Below are 24312 nucleotides of genomic sequence, written 5' to 3'. Positions count from 1 at the left end.
GTTGTTGTTACTGGAAAAAAGAGAATATGGTTAATAAGTAAAAATTAGGTGGGATTACATAAGCAGAAATTTACAGCAGTATACATAAACGTTTCTTTTTCATAGTATTCTACAAAATGATATATATATGAAACATTTTCAGTGGCACAAGTCATACAATATATATCAATTAAATGTATACACAAGTAAAGCAATTATACACAAAGCTATGAAAGTATGGAATTACCGGTAATCAATACCAGAGATTTATTTTATCATTCTCAATTATATAAACAGATTTAAAAACTATATAGGGTAATGGTGCTGCATCCCACAGTAACCTATTAAATGGGGCAGAGAAACAAAAGAAAGCAAGGCTATTTTTGTTTTTCATTGCTTGTGTTTGCAAAATATGTATTAATTACATTAACCAGCACCAAATATTCCCCCTAAAAAAATAAATAAATAAAAAAAAAGAGAAAACAAGTCCTGGATTATGTGCAAATTCAGCATCTCCAAAGAAAATTAGCCACGTCCTTTTTAAACTTCTGTACACACGTATTACCTACTAGTTTCTCATTTCACAAATGCAGCAAAAACACCCCACATGGCTTCATTGGCATTTGGTTTCATACTCTCTGCTTCCATATCTAAATCTAACAGCTCCCTCACTCGTTTCATGGCAACTTCATAGTCATCATCAGACAGTGGTGCAAAAGCATTTTCTAAAACATCAGAAGCGTGGGCAAGGATTATTAGAGCAAGTAGTCTTTTGTCCATTCTATGGGGATCGTTGACCCATTTACCCAATACAGCATCTTGTACTTTTTTAACAAGCTTACTTTTAGCAGAGGAGTCAGTAAGTGGATGGGTTGTCATGTCAAACAACAGGAAGTTCTGTTTTTCAGTAGTCAAAACTCCTTTTTCTACAAGATTTTTTGCTAGTCTCTCTCTAACATTTCTCAACTGATAGCGCAGTTTCAATGGATTCCAAGTCTCTCCTAAAATAAATAAAAGACAGTGAAATACATTAAACATGAAAAGGGCAATATAATTTTTATTTCACAAACAGCAAGATATATTTAAGAAGTTACAAGCTATTACATAAGAGTTTCTCATTTAATTCAACAAAATATTTTAAGGCATAAATAACAGCTATGGCATGCAACTTTATTTCCAATATCAAATATAAATTAGAAGTTACTTTGAGAGTGAATGCAAGGGGGGAGTTAGTGAACAAAGAAATCTTTTAGTTCAAGTGGTTAAAACAATCTGAACAGAAATTGCCTTAACTTTCTAATAGTAACTTGTTCTCAAGTAACTTTTTTTTTTTTTGAAATATTCATATAATTCACCTAGCAAAATATACAGGCATGAAAAATGAGAAATTCAGTGGATTATTATTCTAATTTAATAACTAATAATACAGTTCTGATAGAACAGCCCTTATAAAAAGCTTATGATAGTGTCCTGTCCCAAGAGAGGTGCTGTGGAGTGCCATGGAAAAAATATCAATACGACAACCACTGATCGACATAATTAGAAAAATATACAAAAATAACATTTGCTGCATTAAAATTGGGTCAGAAATATCAAGGAAATTCAAAACATAAAAAGGGTTGCTCCCTACATTATTCAAGTTGTAGCTGGAAGTGACTCTGGCGGCTTGGTCCCAAAGATGCAGACCAATAGAATTGCGTGATTCAAAACATCTACCTTTCAAACATTTTGTTTGCAGATGACCAGGTACTGATTGCGGAGGATGCTGACTATACACTGAGTGATCACTGAATTATGACCATCCCTATGAAAACTGAATGCGGCCCACTGACCACGTCAGGTACGAGAGTATGCAGTTAGTCGACCTACGTGGCATAGATAAGGTGTCAGTGGTTCAGTAGGTAGTAAAATTCCGAGCGCGATGGGTAAAAGGAAGAATTTATCGGACTTTGATAAAGGACAGATTGTGGGTGCTCGATGAGCTGGTGCCTCGATTTCCCAAACAGCTGAATTGGCGGGGTGTTCGAGAGCCGCCGTAGTTAAAGTGTACCAGGATTGGTGTTGAAATGGTCAAACAACGACCTGATGGCAAAACTGCAAAAGTCAGGGAACAGTTGATGTTAGAGATGAGCATGTTTGAAAGGTCTGACAACTTGTACAGACGAACAGGTGCAGCACTGTTGAAGAGTTGACTACCCAATACAACAGAGGCCAACCTGGAACAATATCAGGCATGACCATGCATTGCACGTATGGGCTATACCAGCAGACGACCTCCGTGGCATCCTCTCCTAACCAAGGTTCATCGGCATAAAAGACTCGCCTGATGCAAAGAGCATGCAAGTTGGACGTTAGAAGACTGGAAGAAGGTGTGCTGGTCAGATGAGTCACGTTATTTACTCCACACCGTGGATGGATTTGGCATCAACAACATGAGGCTCTTGATCCATCATGCATGGAATCAAAAGTGCAGGCCAGTGGAGGCAGTTGTAGGGTGTGGGGCATGTTTCACTGGCAGGAACTTGGACCCCTGGTGCACGTGGAACAACGTACAGTGGTCTTCGCTATTGTCAACTGCTTGCTGACTGTGTACACCCCGCTGTGTTATACCTTTTCCTGAATGGCGATGGTGTCTTCCAAGATGACAATGTGCCGAGCCATCGGGCACTTGTTGTGCAGGAATGGTTTGAGGAACACAGTTCTGACTTCCAGCATATCGATTGGCCTCCGAACTCCCCCGGTATCAATCCCATAGAGCACTTGTGGGACACTATGGAAAAGTATATCAGGCATCTGGATACACCAATCACCTCCACACCTGCATTGCTGACTGCAGTAGTGAGTCTGTGGCAATAACATAAGTTATTTGCATAATCGTAAGCTATTGCCACAGAGTCACTACTCAGTTCTACTATACTGTATAAAAGCAAAGCAGTCTATTCAAAATCATACAATAGATGTTTGCCTGCACTACAGCAGCAATGCCAACAACGTTGCAGGAAAAGGTACTATTAGTGAAGCTGTACTATCAGAACAGCAACAATGCAGCTGCAGCTATCAGAGAATTGCGGCATCAGGAGCGCATAAGGCGTGGACCTATGACTGTTTGTGCTGTCCGCAAAATGATTGTAAAATTTGAAGCAACAGGACATCTTGTGTTCAACCACGTAGAGGTCGAAAACGAGTGGACTCCTCTCTGTTGAAGATGTGGCTATGACTCTCGTGGATTTATCAAGTCAATCTCCATGTGGTAGCACAAGTGTGCCAGCTGTTTCTAATGAAGTGGACATGTCATATTCCACTGTAATGCATCAGGTGTTGCGGTACTATCCTTACAAGATGCACATGCTACAGCAGCTAAAGCATGGTGATGCAGATTTTTGTTTCGCATATGCACTTCAGTTTCTGGTTTGAATGACAGTGGATATCACTTCGCCATGGAACATCCTTTGGAGTGATGAAGCCCACTTCTGCTTAAATGGAAAAATGAATACGCACAACTGTTGCATTTGGGCAACAGAAAACCCTCGAGTTATCCAAGAGGTCCTGTTGCATTCTCCGAAAGTGACAGTGTGGTGTGGATTTACAGCCACATTATGATTGGGCCATATTTTTTTGATATGGTAACACCGACTGGATCCTGCACTTTTTCTGTCACTGGACAGCGATATTATGAAATATTGGCAAATTTTGCAATACCAGAGCTACAACAATGTGGGTGCCTTCGGGATACCATATTCATGCAAGTTGGTGCGCCACCCCACATCCACCGTTGTGTCCAAAGGTTGCTAAGGCAACAGACGAACGGGTCATCAGCCGTTGTTTCCAGACATCTTGGCTACTCTGGTCACCGGACCTCACCCCATGCAACTTTTGGTTGTGGGGTTTTTTGAAGAACCAGCTGTATCGGAAAGGATGTCAAACTCTGGCAGATCTGAAGGACAGCATTAGACATTGTGAGCTGGCTATTTCAGTTGACATGTTACGTTCTGCTGTAGAAAATGCTGTTCTTCGAAAGGAAACTGTTGTTGACCAAAATGGAGGACACATTGAACAATTGTAGCGCTGTTCAAGTGATTTGTATTGCCACAGTGCCATATAGTGACAAATTTTGTAACTCATTGTTTTCCAAATAAATGGCAAGTGCATTCTTTATTGAACCTGTTGTCCCAATTTCTCTTCAGTATGAGCCTTAGAACTCGCTCCAGCGCCCTCTACATAGGGATACTTTAATTTTAACAACCCTATATTGGCAATATTTGTTACAGATTGCATCAGATAAGACTGACAAGCATAGGTGATGACATAATATTGCATCAGCTGTTACTCTCAGTTATATAATCACTCTCTGCAAGAGTTGCAGTCATTCCTTGCTTGTGTCAGGATGGCAAGTTACATGCAGTTGACGCCACGAACAAAGAGTGCTATTGTTGCTTTACGTGAGGAAGGATGTTCTTCCCATCATATTGCTTATAGAGTGTCTTGTAATCAGTCGACAGTGAGTAGATTTCATTTGAAACTCAATAATACTGGTTCTGCTGATGGGGGGGAAAAGGAACAGGATGCAAACGGGTCTCTACGCCAAAACAGGACCGCATTTTGCCTTATGCCTTAAAAACTATAAAGCTTCTTCGTTTCAGCTGAAAAGAGAATGGGAAGAACATGCAGAAGTGGTAGCAAGTGCAGTAACAGTCAGAAGATGCCTCTTCAAAAATGGACTTGTAGCCTGTCGTCCTAAGAAGAAGCCCTTCCTCACACAAAAAATGAATAAGGCCCAATTAATTTGGTGTAAGGTGCATATCAAATGGACCCCACAGCAGTGGAAGTCAGTTATATTCTTGGATGAAAAGAAATTCAACCTGCATGGCTCTGATGGGAGACAAACGATTTGCCGTAAGCGTGGTGAAGAATACCATCCAGACTGTATGGTGTCTACAGTGAAATTCACTACCAGCCGAATGGTATGGGGTGCATTTCGTATCGCGGAGTAGGTCACCTGCAGTTTATAAAAGGTTCCGTAAATGCCAATGGATACCTGGCTATATCGGAAGGCAAATTAGAGATTAACCATTGGAGACCAGTTCAACCTGCCAAGTAACTGCGTGATGACTCTGCTCCTTGTCATTGGGCGAAAAGTGTAAGCAGGCTCTTCTGTTACTTTAGCTTCATTTCCGCATTAGAGGTTTGACAGTAATGTGTTTACATTTGTTACAGAACAGTCAATTACAACTGAAAGAACAGTCAATTACAACTGTTCGCTGGCCAGGAAACAGCCCGGACCTGAATCCTATAGAGAACTGTTGTCATCGTGTGGAATCTGCAGTTGCCAGAAAGAAACCAAAGACCCTTTGTGACTTCAGGAAGTTATAATTCGTGGTGTCTGGAACCACGAACTATCAGTTGATTATCTTCATAAATTGATCTTGTCAATGCCTTGACGGTGTGCTGCTGCTGCTGCTGCTGCTGTCATCAGGGCCACAGGCAGTTCAACTAAATATTAGTTTACACCTGGTGAACTTTTCATTTTGTTTTCCATTTAAAATTATTAACTGAAGCAAATTGAGGGCTTCTAATAACATTTCAGCCATAATTGTTTGTTTGTTTGTTTGTTATTTGGTTTTTAGGAGCATTAGCAACTAAGGTCATATTGCTCCGGGGATATGCGGTGGTCATTCCCTGACCTTTCCGCATCCTCCGTATTTGGTGGGCACGGGTTTGAACCCCGGTCTAATCAAGAAGCGTGTGTTACACACTGCTGTTCCTGCCCACCTGGCTACGGAGGCGCCCAGCCATAATTGTCATGTTTACTTAAACTGTTGTATAAAGGTTGCAAATGCTCATTTTGGAATATTTTGAGAGCACTTGTCAAATATTACTTAGCTTTGTCTTAACTATTAATATATATCTTTTGTTTATATATTTCTATTTGTGATGCTAGTCGTTAAGGTAACATACCATTGCAAAAAAGAGTTAGAAATGGGAAATTCCTAGGTGATGCACTTTCTTGAACACCAGTGTACAGTTAATTAATACACATTAATATTAGTATTATTAGTGGTAACGATGCAAGAAAACAATTCAAATTACCAATTTCCACAACACCAGATGGAAGTTTGTTCCAACAATCACCTCCCTGCTGGCTGAAAGCAAATTTCCACATACCTATCCTGCAATCACACTTCCTCAGTTTAAATTTATGTGCTCACATATGCGTTGTCTGAACAAGAAGAAGGATGCCACCAGCTTATCAGCTCAATTCTTCCAAAGCCTAAAACACTTCAATCAGATCTCCTCACAGGTGCCTTTTATATGAGAGTTGAATGTATTCAACTTTCATATACACATTAAAAAGGGAAAATTGCACTGAATGTAACTCAGACACCAAACAATAACATAGATACTAGTAAAGCAAATCATATTCTTTTATAAATACAAGAGAAATTGTATACATAAAGCATGCCAATGCCATTATAAGATTAAAACAATACACATATACATATACAAATAATGCCTAAAATACTAAATTATACATGCAGCAGCTATTGGTAATTAAATTTAGTTTCTTTGGCCAATAATTATAAGTACCGATCTGTACCTGTACAGTAGAATGTTAGTTATCTGGAAGTCAGTTATCCGAAATAATTTGAAAGGCTAATTTTTAAAAAATTTTTTTTATTAATGGTAGTATTTGAGAAAAATGTTTATTGTGCTATGAGAGTATTTCTGTCTGTTTTTTTATGTCGTATATCTGGTGAAATTTTGGATTAGGATGAATGGGTTTTCTCGGGAAACCATGAGTGACAGTTTAGTCATTTGCTTCCATGAACCCAATTTTCCATGACAAATTTTGTTCTCTTCATTTCATATTATCTTTAGTTTAGCTCAGATTCAATAAGAATAATATCAACCGGAAACTGTGCGATTTATTACAGGCAGTTCTCACTTTATGAGTTCTCGGATTTACAAGTTTTTTTTTTTTTTTTTTTTAATCAAGTATCAACAAAATCGAAAATATGAATATTAATTGCAAAAAATGAATGTGAAACATTCATAAATACTGCATTTCAAACCACACGTGTAGCTATACAATACACTGTACCCTGCTTTACAATATTAATCCGTTACCATCGTATTGCAAAAATATCGTAATGTGAACCCAATAATACATGGTTTTTTGGTAATTCATTCCGTGACCTCGGAAGTTCAAATTTTCGCTATATAACTCCCTAAAAGGTCATTTTTATAGTGCAAATTGTATTAGTTACCAATTCAAATCATTAAATGCACTACACTTTCATCGTTATCATAATTATGTTATAAGAACCAATTTTGAACAGCTTTGTGATATTTTTCTAAAGCACATTTCTGGAAGTCACAACCATGAAACAATAAAAACAATTTGCACTTTCTGGTTTATTGGGCTTTTCTGTTACTGCAAGCAATCATAAATGGGTCGTAAACTCAATGTTATTGCATTTGTAAAAATACCAACAGCTGGAATTGTTTGGATTTTTACATTATTATGGTGAAATGTGTTTGCCCTTTACTAAAATCTTCAATTGTATAACAAATATAAATTTTCAGAATCTACTTTTTATTCCTTTTTTTTTTTTTTTTGTTGCTTTTTAAACTTGTTACTCCATGCAAATCGTGTTAGTTGCAATTTTTGCATTCCGCTAAAAAAAGTGCTTATGCATGCTATTGAAATTTATAAAGAAAAAAGATTATCTTGGAAATAAATGCCTCTTGAAGCATTTCTGAAAAAGACGACTCCTTGTGCAACAAATCAATGAGTGCTGAGCCAATAATGAGGATCAACGAGTGTGCATTTAGTCGATGATGATGAAGAATAAACATTCTTCATCATCATCATCGACTAAATCATAAATTTAGTCATATTAAATTATTAAATCGTAAGTCATAAATAATTTCTCTATTATTATAATTTGCTTGATTTTACAGGCTACATTTTAATTTCTTTGGATAAATCAACCATTGTTTAAACAAACTAATTAGCTAACTAATTTCATTGTTGATAACGTAACCCCTATTTTTAACATTATGTCTATGGGAAATAAATTCCCGCTTTATGCGCGCATGCTAGGAACAAATTAACTCGTAAAGTTGAGAACTACTTGTATTTGTCTCAGTTTTTTTACGGTGAAATGTCAAAGAAAAGAAATGGCACTGAAATGGGCAGAAAACCAGGAAGAATGCGATATAATCAAATTGATATCATTAAGGAACTTGAGAGATTTCGCAGCAAAAAAAAAAAAAAAAAAGTCACAACAAATGAAAGAAAAACGATTGAACATTATTTTAAAAAATTACTTTAATTTTTTTTCCGCATAAAATTTGCAGTAAAATGGCTTTATGTAAATGTGCAAATTTTTATGTATAAGTTATTATTTCTTATTTTTATTTAAATAAATTCATTTTTTTCCCACGCTATTTAAAGTCTATCTTTTACCATAATACATTATATAACAGAATTTATTTAATTTTATCTTATGTTTGATTATCCGGAAGAGGTCTGAGATTAAATATTCCGGATAACTGACACTCTACTGCAAGGGTACTCAACCTTTTGGAAGTCGCAGGACAATTTGAAAATTTGGTACACGCTGCGGGTCATACAATAGACAAGTCTTATATACCGCTTTTAGGTTCGAATTCAGAAGCAACCCCTAAGGGAAAATTTGTTGAGTAAAAATACTTAAAATATTGCAGTGTTGTTCCATGTATTTTACGATAATGTGATTCTTTTAATTTTTCAACTTGAAAATATTGCCCTTGAGAGTTGTTTCTGAATTCGACTCCATGTAATAACTCTGTTTTGTAAACCTGGGGATTGTTAAAATTTTAAACTTTAAAAGAACGAAACCAACTGCATTTATAAGCAAATTTTATTACAATACAATAGCAATGAAAGGAATGAAAAATTCAGTTAATGAGGAAACTGACTCTTTATTTTTTACTAATAATTCAATGTCAGGAACTATTTCTGTGGTACCTAACAGGAGGCAGTGCTCCAGATGACAATCAGTAATTTTTGTCCTTAATTTTGACCTGGAGTGCTTCATTCTAGGAAACATCTGTTCCCATAAGTACGTGCTTTTGAAGAGAGAGAAGATTCTTGCTGCATACTTATACTGACAAATTTTCCCTTTTCTACATATTTTTGGTAAAATTCTAGGAGAGACACTTCATCAAATTTGATTTTCAGGTCTGAGTCACATTGAAGGTCCCCCGGAATCTCCATCACATTCACAGAGAAGGGGTTAGTTACCACGTTCAGGGTCCTTTCTTGAGCATGGAAATCTTGGAATCTCTCTTGGAACTGTCTAGAGCTGAGATATTGCAGCCACATATTGAGGAGCATATTTTTCGGACTGCAATTTCAACATTCCTTAGAAATTAGTTAAATTCTGGTCTTGAAGTTGGCACTTAAAGAGTTCTAATTTCATCTGAAAAGCTTTGATATGATTAAACAGGACATGCACCAGTTGATCTTTTGACTGGAGCTTCAAATTTAACTCATTCAAATGAGAAGAAATGTCTGTAAGGAAGGCAGAGTAGGCCAACCACTTCAGATCATCAAAACTCTGATACTGGCTTGCCTTTTGCTGTCCATGAACTCTTGGACGGCATCTTTCAGCTCAAAAATCCTCGTGAGCACTTTTGAACGGTTTCATCGTTGCACGTCGGAGAAGTAGGCATCATTGCTGTGATCAGCATCCCATTCCAACTGTAGAAAATTTTGAAACTGTAGATGATTCAAACCCTTCGTTCGGATGACATTCACAATGTCTGTGATAACTTTCATGACATTTTTAAAACAGAGAGATTTGGCACAAATTTTCCTGGTGAATGATGCAATGGTAGCTGGTAAATCTGCTAGTATCTATTTCTTATTATTTTTTTTTTAAATATTGCTAATCCCGCATTTGTTTTAAACATAGCTGGGGCTCCATCCATCGCCAACCCTGAGAGGTTTTTCAAACTCAGGTGATATCTAGCAAGAGTCATTTTCGTAGCTTCCAGTACGTCTGTTCCCTTCATGGTTCCTTTCAAGGGACATAAAGCCAATTGTTCTTCAAAGAACAAGTATGTCGTCGATCCTTCAAATAAAAATAGCCAACTGAGCTGTATCGGTTAAATCTGTGCTTTCATCCCATGCCAATGAGTAAAATTTGCATGCTAGCAACTTTGTTTTCAATGTCTCCTCAACATTCAATGGCAGTTCTTCTACTCTCCTAGTAACAATCATTCCAGACAAACAGCTTTTTGAAAGCATAAGCTTTGTTTGGGCACACAACTTCAGCTGCTGCTACAAGGTACTCCACAAATTCTTCATCAGAAAATGGTTTCGACTTTTGGCAATTTTTTGAGCAATGATATAACTAGCTTTGACATAACTCTCAGCATCCTCTGATACTTTCTTAAAAACTGGTTGTTGCGATTTTAATGATTTTTTGAGAAGGTTCAGTTTGTCTGTGAGTACCTGACCTTGGAGACTGATGTCTCCTGGAGACTTGCATGTTTCGTGTCCTAATGTTTTTTCAAATTGTATTCCTTGACAGCGGATATTGATTCCTGATATATTAAACAAACAGGCTTTCCATCAGTTTCCACAAAGAAGTATAAATCAGTCCATTTTTCATTGAAATAGCGAGAACTTCACTTTTTTTTCTGGTACCACCATTTTGAATTTACTAGGGCCTCTTATTACCGTTGTTACGTTTTTATATAACAAAGGTAATTAAAACTTCACTAAATGATTAAATTCACTTAGCTTTATTTTTATAACACTCAAACAATGTAATAAAAACTAAAGAATTATTAATATTAGTCTTTAATAATCTAAAGTTCGGAAAGAGCGTGTCGCAAGATTGCATTCTAACTGACTGAATGACTGAAATCCATGCAAGCACAAGTATATATATACCTTGACAGTTTCTAAAAAGGTCCAGAGACTCGAGAATACTTTTCTGGTAAACACTAGAACTCAAAATTACACAAAAATGTAGTAGCACCGCATGTGCGCACTCGTTGAGAAGCTGAACTTTCCTGCTTAACTGATAGGTGACGCAGGAGTTGCTATACTCCATTTTGTGCTATTATATATATATATTTTTTAAAAATATTTTTTGGAAACTTTGTTGTGTTCGCGGGCCACTTGTGGCCCTCAGGACATGATTTGAGCACCCCTGCTCTACCGTATTAGCAAAATGATGCAGGAAAGCAAACTCATCAGTGCAAAAAAAAAAAAACCACTACATCTAATCCCTCTAATCTCTAATAATTAACTAGTTCCTCCTTTCAAACTACCCACACTTACAGCACCAGATGGAAGCCTATTCCAATGCTCTGACCACTGGCTGAAAGAAAATTTCCACACGTCTATCCTGCAACTATACTTCCTCAATTTAAATTTATGCCCCTTTGTGTGTATCAACCGAGCAAAAAGAAGGATGCCATCAGCATTTCGCTTACTCAATCTATTCAAAACCTTAAAAAATGCTTCAATCAGATCTCCTTACAGCTATCGTTCCAAATGGTGCAATTTGCAGAGCTGAAGCCTTTCTTGGTAAGAGTATCCTTTTGCTCCCCTCACTAATGCTGTTGCCTTTTTTTTTAACCCATTCCAAGAGATTGGCATCCTGTCTAGAATGAAGCTTCCAGACCTGTATGCAGTACTCAAGGTAGTGCCTAACCATGCCTTATATAGTGGGATAATTTTCTTGTTTATAATCTGGCACAACTACCAAGTCAGAGGAGTTTAAATAAATCATGAATACAATTGTTAATCATATTTAACAGTCACATGAGCTTGAACCATGACCAACTGAAAGAGCATGTACTACTCCAGCTGCATCACCTCCTTATTCTTGCTGGCAAAATTCTTGCATATCATTGAAAAAGCCCTATGACCTGTCCGCACTGTCAGAGAACTTCATGTCTGACTGCTGCACAATTACAGCCAGGTCTTTTTTGTTCTCCACTTTGTTGAGTGTGGAACCACACAGTTGGTATGTTATTCTGGAATTATTGCTACCAATACGCAGTACCTTGCATATGGGTAGTAATGTTAAATTTCAATTGCCGCTTCTCAGCCCAACTTCTCTAGATCTTGTTGCAGTAGCATGCCCTGATTATGGCCATTAATTACCCTTCTAACTTTTGTATCACCTGCAAACCTTCAACTCCCTTGCTCCCTTTAGCACATGTGGGCATTGCCACACTTGCCTTAGTCTGGTTACATTGTACACGTGTGTGTATCCAAAGTTTCAAAGGGCATCATGGGAAAACTGCACATTGTTTCATTCTCATTAATGTTATGAAATTTTCTTGCTGCCTCTTTTACCAACTCATAATTCCCCTCACCCCAAACACCCAAGTTTATGGCAGTCTTATGTATATGTTATATGGAAATCTGATTGATATGTTATCTTGATGATTATTATTCATTACATAATATTTCTAACACACATCTATAGATAAATATTTAAATTTTATAAAACTGATAATATAATCATTGGTCGCCAACATTGAAGATGTATTATTATTATAATAGAAATGTTTTGTCAAATAATGCAATTTTCTTTTCCCATTTTTGAATTAATCAGATTTTTTAGGCCTATAACTTTTTTGTAGACACTGGTGCTATGTTTAATAGATAATCCTGTCTTGATCACAACACAGTACCCTTCTAATCATTCCATATAATCAGAATTTCCAATTTGCATTGCCATCATTAGTTAGAAGCCATTTATATTCAAGACAATAGGCACAATATTAGTAAGGATAAAAGTATCAGAACATACTCAATAAACATTCATTCATCGGTGATTAATGATGGGGAGACAACATAAAGGGTAATATGTTTCTACAGGAGATATTAAAAAGAGAAATGGCATTTCTCTTCCTTTACTGGCATTAATCAGTATGCTACAACATTCCATTTTCTCTTAACAATCTCTATCATATATGGATACAGTTGACACCTGTGATTTCCAAGTTAACTTCCATTACCAAAGTACCTAGATGTGTATTTTATGTATTTACACACGTACAGTTTTATTCTTATAATGGACTGCTTTTATGTATGAAATCTATTTTTTTAAGTTTATTTTTGTCATATATGACAGAATTATATAAAAATTATAAAAATTTAATTCAGTTGCAGAATCCACAACAAGAGCTTCCATTTCTTTTCTTTTAATAAAAAGATTAACTTAACTAAACTTTGCTTTAACCTAGCAGCAGTCATGCAGGACCTAACAGATGACCTTCAAAAGTATCTGCTGCTCAAGGGGGAAGAGGAGTAGGAGATATTAAAATAGTTTATATAGAAAAAAGTTCAGATTAAAAATCTGAACTTTTTTCTATTTTCCCAAATAAAGTCAGACTTTTATTTAAGGTGTTTTGGATGTGAAAAATTGCTTACTTGTAATTAAAAATGCAAAGAACCTGTCAGGTGCAGCAGGACTATTTATTGTTTCTGCCTTTTGCTTCAAGGCACTAGTCACTTTCAACATCTCATAAACAATACATTGTTCACACATTAGTTTGAAAATGGTGCAGTGACTAATGTGCAGTAAAGGCATCTGCTACAGAAAGTAGTTCCTTTTGCTTTATGTTTAATTATATAAAATGTGTTTCTCTTTATTATTATTAAATTAACCTTGATGATTATTATTACTGATGTAAAATGGTTATTTGCTTTTATTGTTATTGATCTGTTTATTCCTTTTTGTTTGACAAAACACATCAATGTGTCACAATTATAAGTTTGAAATTATGTGCTCTTAACAGTTCTCTGAACTGAAAAAAATGGAAGCGCCTATTAATTTCATGTTTAATTTTATTACTGCAACACTTTGTTTTTTCATATTCAACAGAATTATTATTATTATTTTAAAAATAACTTGCATAAAAAACAGCATTTTTCAAATATTTAAAATTTTTATTAAAAATCTGTAATCCATTAGCTAATTAATTGGTACACTGCAAGCAAACTTTAAAAAACCAAAAACTTTTACAGAAAAAAAAAAGGATACCTTCAGGTTTCACACACAATTATGTTTATTATAAAGTGGAACTGCTACTGGATTAATTGAAATACCTCAGATAATTCATTCTTGGGCAATGTTAAATGATAACTTTTGATAAATAATATTTTATTATAATTTTTTGCAAATATTCAGTCACATAACCATTTCACTGTAGCACTAAACCACCTTACATTTCACTGTAGCACTAAACCACCTTATAATTTAGGTGTTTTTTTTTTCTCACTCCCCAGTACAGCAACAGTGGCTTCCTTGCACTATATAGCAAATATGATTAGTATCTTCATTTATACAAGAGAATCAAAATAACTTAAAACACTGCCTACTTAAAATTAAAAATCAATCTAACTGAAATAGAATTTCTGTTTCAGTTGGATTGTTTTTAAATTTTGAAATTGTTCTACAGAATTTATTTTACTATAACAAATAAAATTAAATGTTACCACAAATCCCAGGAAGCAGAATATATATATAAAGCAATAAAAGTTTAAAAAAAAAAAAAAAAAGAGAGAGAGAGCAAGTACATAAGATTTTCATTCTATAAGAAAAAATTCACACCATTTATAGAAAGTATTGTAATTGAATAAAACAATTCACATTTTCAGAGATGAATATTTCACAATAATTAACTGCACCTGAACAGAGTACAAATCATTATTTTGCTGCATACCACTTGCATGTTAAAGTGATCATTGCATACAGTTTCAAGTTACATGAAACAGATACCTGATGAAGTATACAACAGATAAAGTAGCTGAGCCATTTAGTAGAAGTAACTGTAATGCTTGTAGCACTGCCTAGCTACATTAGCTGTGGAGTGAAAGTTAAAGTGAGCAACTAAAAAAATTATATAAAAAAGTTGGGAAACAGAAAAAACTGGAATGTAACCAACACTTGGTTATAGTGCATAATCTTTAATTGCAAGGATAGTGTACAATCATCAATTATAGCACTCTTCTTAAGGAGCACAGCAGCAGCAGAGTGCTGTTTTTCAAGACATTTTCTAAACATAAGAAATTAAATTATTATTAAATAAAATGCTGCTGAGAAAAATTTAACACTTCTACAAGTGCACCAATAAAACATTGAAGTGAAATGCTGACCAACGAGTGACCCCTGAACCCATAAATGAACCAGACTTTTTCTTTAAATATAATTTTTGCCAAAATAATAATGGCCCATGCAGGTAAATAATGACATTTAAAGAAATATAAGGTGGTTCAGTAAGTCACATTTAAAGATAAATATCAACTATGTAAAATAAGCAAAATTTAGGTGAAACAACATTAAACAAGATACAGGTGTAATTTCTCCTATACATATTATGTCACAAAAGTACTTTGACAAGATACGGGTGTATATACAAGTAGTTACAAAAATAGAGTCACATTTTGTCTGTATGACAGCCGCTACTCTCCTGCCAAGTTCTAGTAGGTGTGAGCCAAAATTCTTCTTGATTCCTGCTGAAAAAAAAAAAGCAGGTGCCAGAGCTAATTTGGAAGAAGGCAGTTTTGGCTGCAACTTAATCCTGGTCTCCAATTTATCACACAGGTGTTCAATGGAGTTGAAGTCCAGGCTCTGAGCCAACAGCTCAACTTTTTTTGACATCACTGTCCACACACCAGTCCTGAATGAAATGAAATACACCACTGAATGTGGCTGTATTACTGACTGTTTATTCACTACTACAGCCACAATGTAGAAGTGCATAATTCCAAAAACATCCAAATGTGTCAAGGATACATGGTGGTTTCAGACACTACTACCAAGGGCTGAAAACTGAACCAGCTGAAAAAGCCACACAGCAGATTGTCTCAACTAAACACATCATTGTCAAAATGATACAATCTGACAGAAAGCATTCCCCAGACAATCTCCTCACCCAAACTCATCCAAAAACATGAAACTGTAGCGAGATTTGTCACCACACAGCAACTCTGCCACTGTTCTAGTACCCACAAATCTCAGGAATGACACCACACCAAATGCTATTTCACAAAGAAAATGTGGTATTGGGCTTAGGAACAGCTGCCCTGCCACTCAACTGAAGGCTACATAGCACCCTATGAATGGTTCATAGATTGAGGGATAATGAGCAACTGTGCACACAAATAGAGCGGGCCAGTAAATCAGAATGTCTTATAATGGGGGATTTTAACTTTCCAGATATTGACTGGAATTTGTGTGCTGGTCACTCGCACGACTTTTGTGGATTTATTGGATTACTGTTTTCTACAGCAACATGTTCGAAAGGCAACCAGAGGGAATAATACTCTTGATATGCTCACGAGAGGTGATTCTTCATGCGTTAAGAATCTGCAGATAAAGGAACCACTAGGTGGCAGTGATCACAGTGCACTGATGTGGGATTTACTTAAAAATGTAACTACCATCAGGGGTGAGGGGAAAGGTTTTTGCTCTCGTAAAGGTGACTACAACGGTCTCAAAGGGTTTTTAAATTCTTTACAGTGGGATCAACTGATGATTTTACCAATGGTGAATTCTAAATGGGAAACCTTTAGGGACTTAATCTTGGAGAGTACTAGGCTTTTCATACCAATTAAGAAATACTGTTCAAGGTTTAGGCCTAAATGGATATCAGATCAATTAATGTGGCTCGTGGCAGAGAATAAAAATGTATGGATACATATAAATTATCAGGCAACACAGAAGACTATGGCAGATATAAGCTAGTCTGTAATCAAGTCACAAAGGAGGTTAGGCAGGCGAAGGCATATTACAAGAAAACTTTGGCAAAGGATGCAAAGAAAAACAGCAAAGACTTATTTATATAAACTCTAAAAGGAAGGGGATCAATCAGATTGGTCCACTTGATATCAATGGTTTGACTGTAGATGATCATTCTCAGATAGCTGCCAAACTAAATGAGTATTTTGCATCTACATTCACACACGAGGAGTTACTGAAGGAAGAGAGGGCTAGACGTTTAACAAACTCTAACAGGGAGCTAAGCGATTTTGTAACAACTGGAAGCAAAGTGGAGGAGAAATTGTTGAAGTTAAATATAAGGAAGGCATCTGGGGTGGATGGGATCTATCCAGTTATATTAAAAGAGGCAGCAAAGGAAGTAAGAAAAAACACAGCCATAATTATGAAAGCTTCCTTGGACTCAGTGGAGGTCCCCATGGACTGGAGATGTGCAAATGTGTCCCCTATTCACAAAAGAGGATCAAAGGTGACACAGACCTGTCACCTTTGATCTGTGTCAAAAGATAAAAGGTAATTACAGACCTGTTAGTCTAACTTCTGTTCCAGCGAAAATAATGGAGTCACTGGTTAAGGAATCAATGGAGGATCATTTAGACAAGACTTTGGTTATAGTTCAGACACAGCATGGGTTTGTTAAGGGTAAGTCTTATCTGACAAATTTGATTGGATACTACGATGTGGTCACAATGGAATTGGATGCAAAGAATAAGTTTGATATTGTATACTAGGATTTCAGGAAAGTTTTTGATACTGTGGCACATGGAAGACTACTGTACAAATTGGAGCAGTATGGCATTAAGGATAAAAGGATGGTTGAGTGGGAGAAGACAGAGAGTGGTTATCAATTGACACTGCCCTTCATGGACGTATATTATTAGTAGAGTCCCCTGGGGTTTGTTGTTGGGCCCACTTGTTTTCAGTATTTATCAATGTTATTGATGAAGGTATATCAGGATTAATGTCCAAGTGTGCAGACGATAAGAAGGTTGGCAGGGTTGTTAATGACAGTAATGATAGTACGCTACTGCAACAGGATCTGGAAAAGTTGAGCAGATGGGCTGAGAGGTGGCAACTGAAGTTTAACATTGACAAATGTAAAGTACTGCACATGGGAAGCAGTAACCCCAGAGTAACGTATCAACTGGGTGCTACTACACTCAGGGTAATGGAGAATGAAAAGGACATGGGGGTAATTGTGCAGTCAGATATGAAGTTTTCTGATCAGTGAAAAAAAGGCTGCAAGAATAGCCTTTTTGCACTGCTCTTGTCAATGACATACAGGAATTCTGCTAGCAGGGATGAGGGAGTGATTGTCCCCTTCTATAAGGCAATGGTCAGGCCACATCTTGAGTACTGTATACAGGTCTGGAGGCATCATTTTAAGAAAGATGTAGAGCTGCTGGAACAAGTACAGAGAAGGGCAACGAGATTGGTGAGTGGAACAAAACGTTGGTGTTACCAAGAAAGGCTTAAATTCTGTAAATTTCAGCTTCTGGACACTAGGCACCTGTGAGGTGATCTAATTGAGGTATATAAAGCCTTGAATGGATAGAGCAAGCTCGATGCTGATGGGTTTCTTCCTCTTGCTCAGATTACTCACCTGAGAGGGCATAAATTCAAATTGAGGAAAGACAATTGTAGAATAGATGTCCAGAAATCTGCCTTTAGCCAGCAAGTGGTTGACAGTTGGAACAAACTTCCATCTGTTGTAACTGAGGTCAGAAACTTAAATAAGTTCAAGGCAGAACTAGAGAAACATTTGGAGTGAATGGATGGGTGAAATGGGAAGGGTGTTTTTTTTGGCTGATGCTGTATAAGCTTGCTTTCTTGCATCATATACCCTACTAATGCTATATGCTCTCAAGGATCCAAACAAAGCCATGTTGCCAGTTTACTGTAAATGGAACAGGAGGGCTTGGGTGACAAGAAATCTTCAAGAAATAATTAAGTACACAAACTATTTTTAACTGACTGCGCTTCATTTTTGTCAAGAGAATGAGTTACCGGCCAAGGCTCTTCTTCTCTTGGACAATGCCTCTGGCCAACCTGCAAACTTTGCTGAAGTCATAACATCTCTGCACGTCAATGTTGTTTATATAACTGAGAACAAAGTGGAGGAGAAATTGTTGAAGTTAAACATAAGAAAGGCACCTGGGGTGGATGGGATCTATCCAGTTATATTAAAGGAGGTGGCAAAGGAAGTAAGCAAACCCTTAGCCATAATAATGAGAGCATCCTTGGACTCAGGGAAGGTCCCCATGGACTGGAGATGTGCAAATGTGTCCCCAATTCACAAAGGGGGATCAAAGGGTGACACGAGTAATTACAGACCAGTTAGTTTAACTTCTGTTCCAGGTAAAATAATGGAGTCACTGGTTAAAGATGCATTGCAGGCTTATCTAGACAAGACTGCAACAATAATTTAGACACAGCATGGATTTGTTAAGGGAAAGTCTTGTCTGACAAATTTGATTGGTTATTATGTGGTTACAAAGGATCTGGAGGCAAAAATTAATTTTGATATCATATATTTGGATTTCAGGAAAGTTTTTGACACTGTTGCACATGGAAGACTACTGTACAAATTAGAGCAGAATGGTATTAAGGGTAAGTTGCTAGAATGGATAAAAGGATGGTTGAGTGGGAGAAGACAGAGGGTGGAAATCAATGGGTGCTGCTCTTCGTGGACTAATGTTATTAGTGGAGTCCCACAGGGCTCGGCGTTGAGTCCACTGTTGTTTTGTATATTTATCAATCATATTGATGAAGGTATAACAGGCTTAGTATCAAAGTTTGCAGATAATACAAAGGTTGGCAGGGTTCTTAATGACAGTAATGGTAGTGTGTTAATGCAACAGGATCTCGAAAATTTGGGCAGATGGACTGAGAAGCGGTAACTGAAGTTTAACATTGAAAAATGCAAAGTACTGCATATGGGTAGAAATAACCCCAGAGAAATGTACCAACTGTGTACTACTACATTTAAGGTGGTAGAAAATGAAAAAGACCTGGGGGTAATTGTGCAGTCAGATATGAAGTTTTCTGAGCAATGCAGACAAGTTGCCAGTGCAGGTCATGGGGTGTTGTCAATGATATACAGGAATTTTGCTAGCAGGGAAAAGGAGGTGATTGTCCCTCTGTAGAAGGCAATGGTCAGGCCATGCCTTGAGTACTGCGTGCAGGTCTGGAGGCCTCATTTTAGGAAGGATGTAGATTTGCTTGAGCGTGTAGAGAAGGGCAACAAGATTGGTGAGGGGAATGAAGGGCTCCTCTTACCAGGAGAGGCTTAAGGTCTGCAAATTCCAGCAGCTGGAGACTAGGCACCTGCAAGGTGATCTGATTGAGGTGTATAAGGCCTTGAATGGGTTGAGCACGCTAAATTCTGATGGGATTTTTCCACTTGTTCAGATTACGACCCAAAGTGGGCATATATTGAAATTGAGGAAGGACAGACGTATAATAGATGGGTGGAAATTTGCCTTTAGCCAGCGGGTGGTTTATTGCTGGAACAAACTTCCATATGTCGTTGTTGTGGAAGTTGATAGTTTAAATAAATTTAAGGAGGAACTGGACAAACATTTAGAGGGGATTGTTTTGTAATTTTTTTTTTTTTTTGGCTGATGCTGCATAAGCTCATGCACTTGCTTTCTTGCATCACATGCCACTACTATTACTACCATATGCCACCAAATGCCACTTCAGTTTTGCAACCAATTGACCAGGGGGTAACAGCAATCTTAAAGCCTATTACCTCCACCAAGCCTTCAGGGAAATAGTGAGTTTTGGACAGGTGAAACAAAACTCTCAAGGATTATTGGCACTCATTCTACATTTTGAAGAGCATTAATAACATCAATGCAGCTTGGGAGGTAGTGTCAATGAACTGTTTGAATGGAATGTATTGTAAACTTCTCCCACACCCACAATTTATGCACAACTTCACAGGATTAGAGCCAGTAGAGAAGCCAAGGATGGTGGACTTCACATGGATGGATATTAATACCCAACAACAACATACTAGTGCACTTTGATCATTCAGCAGGAGTCCACAAAGTACAATACGATAGTTTTGCAATCTACCAACCTTATCCAAGTTCTCACTCTGAAAATAGCAAAACACAGACTGCCTTCAAAAATTGCACTGTAGGCGAAAAGACAAGATTTTTGATGTTTATAGCCTGAGATTTATTTATTTTATATTTTTTTTGACTACTGCACAAAAGCAATTTGTTTAATATGAACACTGAAATTTTTTGTTGTTTCAGTTCTCAAAAGTTTTTTCTTTTTTTTGTACTATCTGCTGGCTTTACTGATAACTTATAAACCAAATTCAAAAATTATGGGAATGAATCAATCTGGATTCGGGAGAGCAGAATTAGTCAGATGCTGACAAAGGTTGCTTGGCAAAAATATTTGGTTTTTCTTTTGTTAAATCAGAAGAAAATGGTTCTAAGAGTAAGGTAGATTTCCTTCTAAGTGGATTAAAATCCCCACGAAGCATCAACGTGCAGTTAATGTGTTTTTAGTATTAGCCATATAGTGCAAGGAAGCCTATTTTCTTGCACTGTATGGTTACACTCTCCCCCCCCCACACCAAAAAGATAAGAAAATATAAAACAAATTATACACTACCCTCCTCACACAGGTAACTATCCAGTTGACCTTTTACTTTCTTCAAACTGTTAGCCTCAAACTGACTATGGTGGTAATTTGTTCCAATAATCAATGATCCACTGGTTAAAAGACTTCATACAGTGTAGTCGAAAGCTATTCCCTGTAATTTGAATTTATGGCATCTAGTTTTGAAATTCTTAATAACAGTGAAAATTCCACCTTCATTCATTTTACTGACCCCTCTCAGAGCCTTTTAGACTTCAATCAGGGTCCCCTCTAAGGTGCCTAGTTGCCAAACTGTGTAGGTTACACAGTCTTTCCTCATATGGTCGCTCTATTGTCGATCTCACAATGCAAGTTGCCCACCACTGAACCCTTTCAAAGAAGCTCAATGTCTTTTTTCAGGTTGTTTCCAAATATGGAGACGTCATCAGAAATCCTTCAGAACATTTAGATACAAATGGCAGTCCTTCAGAATGCCATTTCTGCCTAAATGTTTGGACACAGTATTCCAAATGGGTCTTACAACTGCCTAATACAGTGGGATTATGACCTCTCTATTTCTACAAGATATTATTTGATAAATCATCGACAGAGCACTATGGGTTCCATGCCCACTTTTTTTTTGCACTGCTCAGAAAACTTCATATTTGCCCATATTATAACTCCCAAATCCCCTTCTCTACTGTTTTTAATTCATCCCCACCAAGTGTATAAGTTATTTTGGGGTTGCTACTCCCCAACTGTAAGACCTTGCATATTGCTGTATTAAAACGCTGCCACTTTTCTGGCTATTCAAATCATCCTGAAGGAGCTGTTATTATTATTATTTTGGTTTTTAGGAGCATTAGCAAGGCCATACTGCTCCAGGGATATGCGGTGGTCATTCTCTGACCTCTCCGCATCCTCCGTATTTGGTGGTAACGGGCTCAAACCCTGGTCTAATCAAGAAGCGTGTGCTACGCACTGCTGCTCCTGCCCACCTGGCTAAGGAAGCACCAGCCTGAAGGAGCACTGCTTGGTACTGATCATTAACAACTATACCAATCTTTACATTGTCTGCAAATTTTAACATCATGCCCTTTATTCCTTCGTTGATGTAGTTTATTAAAATCAGAAACAATAGGGGTCAAAAAACCGATCCTTGGGGGGGCTCCACTTCTGATGTCAGCCCAATCTGAAGAATATCCATTAATCACAACACCTGCCTTCAAGCCCTGCAATTCATCTTAAAATCTTTCCAGTAATCCCCAACATGTTTCAGCTTATATGGTAACCTTTCATGAGAGACTGAGTCAAATGCCTTGCTAAAATCCAAATAAACTATGTTGAAATTGTTCCCTACATCCAGCTGATAAGTAACTGTGTCAAAATAGCTTATAATGTTAGTTAAACATTTTCCTTTAACAAAACCATATTGTGTGTCCTTCAGAATGCCATTTCTATCTAAATGTTCCTGGATTGCATTCTTAATCACTGCCTTTAGATTTTCCCTGCCATTGAAGTGAGATTAACCGGTCTGTGGTTACCAATTTCACTCTTACAATCTCCTTTATGAATTGACTATAAATTGGTAGTTTCCCAATCCACAGGAATCTTTCCCGAGGCCAGTGATGCCCTCATAATTAACCACAACAGTTAAACAAACCCTCTGGCCACTGTGTTAATCTACAACTGCACCAACACAGTTTTTTTTCATAATTTCTCAAAATGATTTTGTGACCCACAAAAGGATCATAACATGCATCTTGTGAGCTACTACTTAGAAAATTACCACTCAAATTACAATCAAAACTAGAAGATCACAAACTTGCCCATTGGACGCATTTATGATCTTCTTGTTTTGGACCTTATAATATGTCCCAGAATTTTTTATGCATACTTTTGAATAACCTTTATATTATACACACACACACACTTAATTGTAGATTGTTACTGATTATTGGTGTTTTTCATATAAGTATTAGTGTTCATACAAATTTGTAATCAAGTTATCCTAGTTTGGTTATCTTTATTCCATATGGCCTATACATTTTGAGTTAAGATAAAAAGTATAATGCTAAATGATAATGATTTTTCATAACATTTTACTAATGAAAACATTTTATCTGTAGCAAGATAATTATTAATTCTTAATTTCTGTATAAATTTATATAATAATACTAAAATCTTAAAGACTGTACAAATTTATATAATAATATAACGTATTGCATTACACCACGTGGCCATCAATCCCCTACTTCATTGGGGGCTTTGCATGGATTGACAGCCCTTTTCGATGTAATGCCTCATACTTACTCGTTTCTGTCTGTACCTATACCAGTTTTGCTATTTTAGTTTACATTTTCAGGTTCATTTTCTTAATTTTTTAAATTAATACTTAATTTTTATTTATTTAAATATTACTAGTTTATTTTTTATCGATCTCTTCAGCAAACTGTGATAGGGTACACAAAGCCCAACGAGTAAGTATTCTAAGTATTGGGCTTTGTGTACCCTATCACAGTTTGCTGAAGAGATCGATAAAAAATAAACTAGTAATATTTAAATAAATAAAAATTAAGTATTAATTAAAAAAATTAAGAAAATTAACCTAAAAATTGAAGAAATTAGGAAAATAAATAATATTTAAATTTATTAAAAAAAATTTAAGAAAATTAACCTAAAAATTGAAGAAATTAGGAAAATAAATAATATTTAAATTTATTAAAAAAAAATTTAAGAAAATGAACCTGAAAATATAAACTAAAATAGCAAAACTGGTATAGGTACAGACAGAAATGAGTAAGTATGAAGCATTACATCGAAAAGGGCTGTCAATCCACTCAAAGCCCCCGATGAAGTAGGGGATTGACGGCCACGTGGTGTAATGCAATACGTTATATTATTATATAAATTTGTGGTCTTTAAGATT

General features: G+C 36.5%; 1 protein-coding gene across 1 annotated transcript in view; it reads right to left on the bottom strand.

Annotated features, from left to right (window-relative positions):
- Positions 1-450: 450 nt before the first annotated feature.
- Positions 451-24312, bottom strand: part of sau (Golgi phosphoprotein 3 homolog sauron) — a 75241-nt gene continuing 51379 nt past the window's right edge. Inside the window, exon 3 of the mRNA XM_090377205.1 lies at positions 451-980. Within this exon, the coding sequence (XP_090233331.1) occupies positions 556-980 (425 nt within the window). The 3' untranslated portion in view covers positions 451-555. The remainder of the gene's footprint in view (positions 981-24312) is intronic.

The sequence above is a fragment of the Mastigoproctus giganteus genome, chromosome 7 (assembly GCF_048544385.1).
Source record: "Mastigoproctus giganteus isolate SK-2022 chromosome 7, ASM4854438v1, whole genome shotgun sequence".
Taxonomy (NCBI): Eukaryota; Metazoa; Arthropoda; class Arachnida; order Uropygi; family Thelyphonidae; genus Mastigoproctus; species Mastigoproctus giganteus.
The sequence above is the reverse complement of the archived record's forward strand: the minus strand, read 5'-3'. Positions and strand labels throughout refer to the sequence as shown.